The sequence below is a fragment of the Camelina sativa genome, chromosome 3 (assembly GCF_000633955.1).
Source record: "Camelina sativa cultivar DH55 chromosome 3, Cs, whole genome shotgun sequence".
In the NCBI taxonomy this organism is placed as follows: Eukaryota; Viridiplantae; Streptophyta; class Magnoliopsida; order Brassicales; family Brassicaceae; genus Camelina; species Camelina sativa.
In genome coordinates this window covers 1,499,638-1,507,234 of record NC_025687.1, presented here as the reverse complement: position 1 = coordinate 1,507,234, position 7,597 = coordinate 1,499,638, and the positions used below count along the sequence as shown (strand labels likewise).

The 7,597-nt window shown below is 39.3% G+C and overlaps 2 protein-coding genes across 2 annotated transcripts in view; one reads left to right on the top strand and one right to left on the bottom strand.

Annotated features, from left to right (window-relative positions):
* The window catches only part of LOC109130199 (myosin-8-like), a gene marked incomplete at its 3' end in the record, with an annotated part of 5,136 nt that extends 2,722 nt beyond the window's left edge, over positions 1-2,414 (bottom strand). Inside the window, exons 1-7 of the mRNA XM_019239431.1 lie at positions 2,028-2,414; positions 1,249-1,377; positions 948-1,091; positions 695-840; positions 425-581; positions 168-226; positions 2-52 (exon numbers count right to left, since the gene is read on the bottom strand). Of these exons, the coding sequence (XP_019094976.1) occupies positions 2-52; positions 168-226; positions 425-581; positions 695-840; positions 948-1,025 (491 nt within the window). The remainder of the gene's footprint in view (position 1; positions 53-167; positions 227-424; positions 582-694; positions 841-947; positions 1,092-1,248; positions 1,378-2,027) is intronic.
* LOC104761729 (FT-interacting protein 1-like) overlaps positions 4,727-7,597 on the top strand; it is a 4,769-nt gene continuing 1,898 nt past the window's right edge. Inside the window, exon 1 of the mRNA XM_010484845.2 lies at positions 4,727-7,376. Coding sequence (XP_010483147.1) covers positions 4,780-7,376 — 2,597 coding nt within the window. The 5' untranslated portion in view covers positions 4,727-4,779. The remainder of the gene's footprint in view (positions 7,377-7,597) is intronic.

The following is a 7,597-nucleotide window of genomic DNA, read 5'->3' as shown; positions in this document are numbered from 1 at the left end:
AGATATCCTCCCCGATTCGTCAAATTGAATCTCCACGAACTTACCAAATCGACTATTAAATACACAAACAATATATTTCAAACTTTTCACATATAACAAAAAATAATAATAATAATAATAATAATAACTGAAAGAATGCAAAGCAAAGTACAAGGAAACCTCCTTACCTGGAATTATTGTTCCTAACAGTCTTTGCATTTCCAAAGGCTTCTAAAACAGGATTCGACTGTATGAAAAGTAAATATAAGCAATAAGAAACAGATCAACGCAATAAGCCAATCTAGGACACTAGAATCACTTTTTTAATTACTTACTAAAGTTTCTAATGCAAAATAAACTCTGAATTTGAAATAACTGATAAGGTGAAGATCTGACTGTTCTATAAATATCAAATAAGAAAAGAAAAAAAAAAGCATCTTTTCACCTCCAACACTTTCTGCTCAACACTTCTTCCCTCAGCAGCAGCTCTCCCACCCATGTAGGCAAGATATCTCATAAGCAACTTTGTGCTTTCAGTTTTACCAGCACCACTTTCTCCGCTAACCAGGATAGATTGACTAACTCCTTCATTAACCATCTGTCTGCGATAGAATAAACCAAGCAAACAGACCAATTACATCAATGATAACATTAAGAAAAAAAAAAAAAAAAAAAAAAAAGCAAAACATTTTTCAATGAGTATGTGCTAAATTACCTATAAGCAGCATCTGCAACGGCAAAAGGATGTGGACTCAGCTCACCGAGGGAAGCCCCTTTATATTCAGCCATCATATGGCTACTATATAGATGCGGAAGTCTTCTAAATGGGTTAACAGCAATCAGTATGCTTCCTGTATATGTCTGAAAGTAAAACGGGATTCAGTAGCCATTGTGCATTATAAACATATGTAGAGTAGTACATGTGTTTTTAACCATACAAGAAGATTAATCTCAGTGAAGTTACTCACATAAATTTCATTGATATCATATCTTGATTGTAAATTCTGAAGAACTCCAGGTTCATGTAAATAAGCCAGTCTTGTCATATCTTCCACGCCAGATGCTGGCGCTTCGACATCTTTTGGATATATATTGGAAGCGTTAACAACGACCTGTGTTTTCAAAGAAGAAAAAAGCAATTCGTAAAAGGTACTCTTGGTCCCAGAGCCAAACACACAAAGCAGAGGTGAGTATCTTGTATGATTAATAAAAATGAACATCTGAAAAAAGGCCATCGGAGTCAAAAGGGCAGGATAATAAAGCACATACTTGTTTCCCTGAAGTGCAGAGAACTTTGATCTGGTCACCATTAATCTCAACAACTTCACCATCTAGCCATGCTTCATCGGGGTCCTCCACTCACACATGGGACCCAACAGCAGGATTGAAGGCAGCAACCTGCAGAAAACAAAGGGAGTTAAAAGGGAATAGTTTCTCCATTAACAGATATGTAAACAAGAACTGGTGAAGTTATGTCACTTTGTTTTAATTATATTCCGAGGGAGGAAGCCTTTACTTGTATGTATGTAAACATGTTGTTAGTAAACAAGAACATAACATCACTCAAATAATAACATTGCAACAACAAATTCAAGCTTCCATGACGTTTACAAGATTGCATAGTATAATCGAACGGTAGTGCGTTTTGAACACAATCAAGAAACTTGCATGTAGCTTCAAAATAGCATATAGAATTTGATGCTGGTAACGAAAACAGCATTAATGTACCTACACGTCTAAACGTTTCTGTAAGCACTGGTAGCTAAATGTCAGACAAAGATAAGGACTAAACACCAAACACTAACAGACATGTCTGGGATTGAAGTCAAAATATCTGCCAGGACTCAAAAACAGCACAAAGGAGCATTGAAAAAAAAATATATTAATATCACAATCGCCAAACTAAAAAATTCAGCAATGAGTCAGATTCAAAATAAAACGTCAAACACGCAAGACAAACAAATCAGAAAACATAAACCCCTCTCCATTTATCATCGTAAACAAAAACGCATTTAAAATGCAATCAGAAAAGAAAATGAAACATTTACCATAATTTGTCTAACGAATTATTAGAAACTCGATGTTCTTTTTTGCTTTCTGTATGGACGGATCGAAGTTGAGGATTCAGAGCAACAACATTGAACTTCTCTTCTTGTTAAAACTAATCCCCTCCGATACACCGACAGATACACCGACAATGCGAATGCGAGAATGCTTCGAAACGAGATTCAATCCCCAGAAAAGCAAAAAAAAAAAAAAGGTGAAATCGAGAATGCGTTGTTTCTGATTCTTGATTTGTTGTAATGTCGATGAAAAAGTTTTTCCTTTATCTGTCAGATTATAAAATTTTTGGTTGTTCGGGGCTTTCTTCGTGCTTCCCTCTCCCCCTCCTTTACCTCCCCCCACCTTTGGGATTTGTTTTTTCTTTTCTTTTTTTTTTTTCTCTCTCTCTGAGAAAATTAATAAGTAATTTACTTTAATTAAAATGACAGCATCATAACTAGACGTTGAATTCATAAACCTTCTTCCCCATACTACCCCTGTCTTTTCTTCTATATTACGACCTTGTATTTCGGACGCGGAAATAAAAATACTAATTTTGTCTGATTTCTTACAATATCTATTTTTTTTTTTTTTTATTTTGTAATCAGTAGTAGTAGTAATAAGACAACTCATGAAATAGTTTTTATTTTATTTTTATAAGTATATGTATTTTCAATTTCAGCTAAAAGAATTGAGAATGTGTAAAGTGTTAACTACAGTACTAGCAAAAAGGTACGAAAAAAAAATATGGAAATATTCAAATATCGGATGGAGAGAACCCGAGTAATGAAAAGCACTAAAAAGCATATACTACTTGTCTACTGTAGTTAAAGGTTCCTTCCTTCGTATGACAATAATATATGGGCTTCTTGTAGAAGATGGGCCTTTTCTGTATTCTTATCAGTGTTGGGTTTTTCTTTGCCGCATCAGATTGGGCTTTAACGTCAAAGTAAAAAAACTAACAACGGTTTAATGATCTAGCAAATATCAAATTTACTGCGTAATGGTTCGTGGATCAGTATGGTTGTATCCTTGTCTAGAAAGATTTTTTTGTGTCTGCTTAGTTAGATTGCTTACATGATGTACAACCGTACAACGCATATTATGAAATAACAATACGGTGTAACCATTTTAACTTTGGCTCATTAAAGCTGGAACTTTTGATCTACAACTAGAATCCTATACGTTGACCAAGAAATACTAAGGTAAATCATGTAATATAACAACCCCCATCTGAGTAGGATTTGGATTTCCAAGGAGATGCCACGTGGTAGTCATGAGCAAAAGTATGCAGGACATAAATGAAAGAAACCCATGAAGCCAAAAATGAAAACACAAGCGTGACAGAAAAAATGCATGCCGATATATTATTGATTTTGTTGGGACTATAAAAAAAAAAAAAAAACGTTCAGGACAAACCTGCAAAACTTTTAAGTCCAACCCTTTTCTCCGCTTGTGGAAGTTTTGGCTCCGATTGATAACGTAGCCAAAGCTGTACAGAATAGCTGTAAGCTGAAACTATAAGCTGTTACCAAATAGTGCAAAACTGTAAGAAAAAATTGTAAGTGAAAATTGTACAAAAAAAAACTGAGAATAAAACTTTTAATAAAGTTTTTGGTAAAGTTTTTGTGATAGATAAAAATTCAAAATTGTATCACTTGTAATACTTTGTTTTTGGTCACCAATCACTGCCTTTATAAGTTTTAATGTTCTATTTGAAACATTTTTTTTGGATAAATCAAAGTCTAAGTAGGTGAAATTGTCCTAAATGATACTTTATGGTTACAAAAAGGATTATAAATATCTCCCACTTAACAAGAGAACTAAACTAATGTAACCGGAAGAATGTCAAATATATAAAGAACTACTGCAGACTGCAGTGTAGTACAAATAGATAACATCCACAATTAATGCAAAGTACTCTGACAAAATACTCTTTTGAGACAAAATTGCTGTTCCATAGACCTTTGAGGTTTGATCCGCCACGAGGATTGCGCCTATCCTCTTTCCACCATCCCTTCTCTCACGCGTTAAACTCAGCGCGTCAACGCACGGTTTTAAGCTGACGATATTTATAAAATTATAATACATTAGAAAAGTGAAAAACAGAGGAAAAATATAAAGTGGGTCCCATTGAATCAGGAGCAAAGCAAAAAGCATACGCAGCCGCAGAGCCATGATGTCATTGGTTGATGAGTAGACGTTGTTATTCCACGCGCGACCAGAGCGAGAGCCGTGAATCTCGAGGCTGTTCTGTCCCTTTCTCCTAAGTTCCCCCCTCTTCCTTCTGTTCGTTCTGTTCTACAAGTATTTATTGAAAAAGCTGACCAGTGTAAATTTTCTTTTCTTCTTATTTTTATTGAAGTAATATTTGTGTTTATTACACATACATACTCAACTTATTTTAAAATTTATTCAAAACCGTGATAAAAAAAAAAAAAAAACATACTTAAAGTGAAAAAAAATATATCTGACTTTAGTTTAATATTGCAAGAAAATACAAAATCAAGATTCTCTCCCATGGCACGCTCTCTCTTGTTAATGTGTCTGTCTGTATTTTCATAGACTCTTTTCACTCAATCTCTCTCTCTCTCTCTCTCTCTCAACTCTCATTCACTGTCTTTTCGTTTTCCTTGTTCTTTTAAATTTTTAATCTCTCTTTCTTTTGTCAAGTTAATCTCCATCTTCTTCTACATCTCTCTCTCTCTCTCTCTTTTTCTCCATTGTTGTTGTTTATATCTCTGTTTTTAACCTGTAATGACTACGGCTAAAACCTGCTCCGGCAACGAGAAGCTCGTGGTGGAAGTAGTGGGAGCCCACAATCTCCTGCCAAAAGATGGCGAAGGGTCTTCCTCTCCTTTTGTGGAAGTGGAGTTCGAGAACCAACGTCTCCGAACAAAGGTCAAACCCAAAGACTTAAACCCTATCTGGCACGAGAAGCTCGTCTTTCACGTCATCGACGTCAATGACCTCAGATATAAAACCCTAGAAATCAGTGTTTACAACGAGAAGCGTTCCTCAAACAGCAGAAACTTCCTGGGTAAGGTTAGGGTTTTGGGTTCCGGCGTTGGGAGGGAAGCAGAGTCAGTGGTTCAGCTCTATACTCTTGAAAAGAGGAGCCTTTTCTCGTCCGTGCGTGGCGAAATCAGCATCAAACACTACATCACCACAACGGCGGAGAACGGTGAAAACGTCCGCCGGGTTAACGGGTCGGGTGGTTCAAAGAAAAGCAAGAAAGTACAGAACTTAAGCTCTTCCATGGCGATTCAACAACAACAGCAACAGCAACAGATTGCTCTTCACAATCACAACATTGGAAATCAACAGCAGAACGGTCAAGGACAGCGGATGCTACCGTTTTATCCTAACCAAGGTGAGATGAAGCCTCTTGTGATAACCGCTCTTCCCGGGCCAATGTCCGGACCCGGACCTATCATTTACGCAAACGGGTCGAGTGAGTTTTCGCTCAAGGAGACAAAGCCTCGTCTTGGAGGAAGTAGTAGTGGCATTGGCGGTTTGAGTAGTCACAAGGATAAATCAAGCTCGACTTATGATCTCGTTGAGCAAATGCAGTACCTTTATGTAAGAATCGTGAAAGCTAAGGACTTGTCGGTGTCCAGCGAGGTCGTGTCGGAAGTGAAATTGGGTAATTACAGGGGAGTTACTAAAAAAGTGAGTTCGAATTCGAGTAACCCCGAGTGGAATCAAGTCTTCGCCTTTTCCAAAGAAACCATTCAATCATCTGTTGTTGAGCTTTTCGTCAAAGAAGGTAACAAAGATGAGTATACGGGTCGGGTCTGGTTTGATTTAAGCGAAATACCAACCCGGGTTCCTCCAGATAGTCCCTTAGCTCCGCAATGGTACAAGATAGAGAGTAGAAACGGAGGTAGATGCGGTGGAGAGCTTATGGTTTCGGTGTGGTTCGGGACTCAAGCTGATGAGGCTTTCGCTGAGGCGTGGCATTCAAAGGCTGGAAACGTTCACATTGAGGGACTCTCATCAATCAAATCAAAGGTTTACTTGTCTCCTAAGTTATGGTACCTTAGGGTTTCAGTTATTGAGGCTCAGGATGTTGCAATTATGGACAAAGGATCAGGTATCATGAGGTTTCCAGAGCTTTCCGCGAAACTACAAGTTGGTAATCAGATTCTGCGGACTGCAATCTCGTCTGCAAGCCCTACCCGGAGCTTTTCGAATCCGTATTGGAACGAGGATTTAATGTTTGTGGTTGCAGAACCGTTTGAGGATTACGTTACAGCTATTGTCGAGGATCGTGTGGGTGGTGCAATGGGAGGACAAAACGATGTGGCTGTTGGGAGGGTTCAGATTCCGGTTTCTGCTGTTGAAAGACGAACGGGAGATACACCTGTTGATTCGAGATGGTTTAGTTTAGATAACGGTAATAACAACAACCGATTTGGTTCTAGGATTCATCTCAGATTATCACTAGATGGTGGCTACCATGTTTTAGATGAGGCAACAATGTATAGCAGCGACGTTAGACCGACAGCGAAAGAGCTTTGGAAACCGCAAGTTGGGCTTCTAGAGATTGGAATTCTTAGTGCAACAGGTTTGATGCCGATGAAAGTTAGGGACGGGAAATCCGGTGGAACTGCGGACTCCTACTGCGTGGCTAAGTACGGGCCTAAATGGGTCAGAACAAGGACCGTTGTGGACAGTCTTTGTCCAAAGTGGAACGAGCAGTATACTTGGGAAGTGAATGACCCTTGCACAGTTGTTACCGTCGGTGTGTTCGATAACGCACGTATTGATGGGAACAATAATAACTCGCGGGATGCGCGGATTGGAAAGGTTAGGATTAGGTTGTCTACGCTAGAGACAGGACGAGTATACACGCATTCGTATCCGTTGATTGTGTTGCACGCCAGTGGAGTGAAGAAAACCGGTGAGATTCATTTAGCGGTTAGGCTATCGTGCGGCAACGCTTTTAATATGCTCCAGATGTATATGTCACCACTGCTTCCGAAGATGCATTACACTCAGCCATTAGGCGTTCATATGCTTGAACGTTTGCGGTATCAAACGCTAAACGCGGTTGCTGCCAGGCTGAGTCGAGCTGAGCCGCCTTTGGGTCGTGAGGTTGTGGAATATATGCTCGATCACGATTTCCATGTTTGGAGTATGAGAAGGAGCAAAGCCAATTTTTTCCGGCTGGTTAATGTGATTTCCGGTTTGGTTGCCGTTGCTAAATTGGTCGAAGTTATGAGAAGTTGGACAAAACCGGTTTGCTCGACTGTTTTTGTTTCGGCTTTCTTGTTTATGGTTTTGTTTCCGGAGCTTCTATTGCCGTGTTTGTTTCTCTACGCGTCTGCGGTTGGCGTTTGGCGTTTCAGGCGGCGGCCTAGAAATCCACCGCACATGGACGCGCGTCTCTCACACGCGGAGACTGTGTTTCCCGATGAGCTTGACGAAGAGTTTGACACGTTTCCAACGAGCAGAGGATTCGATGTCGTGAGAATGAGATACGATCGAGTTAGGAGCATTGCTGGGAGGGTTCAGACAGTGGTTGGTGACATGGCAAGTCAGGGAGAGAGGGTACAAGCGTTGCTGAGCT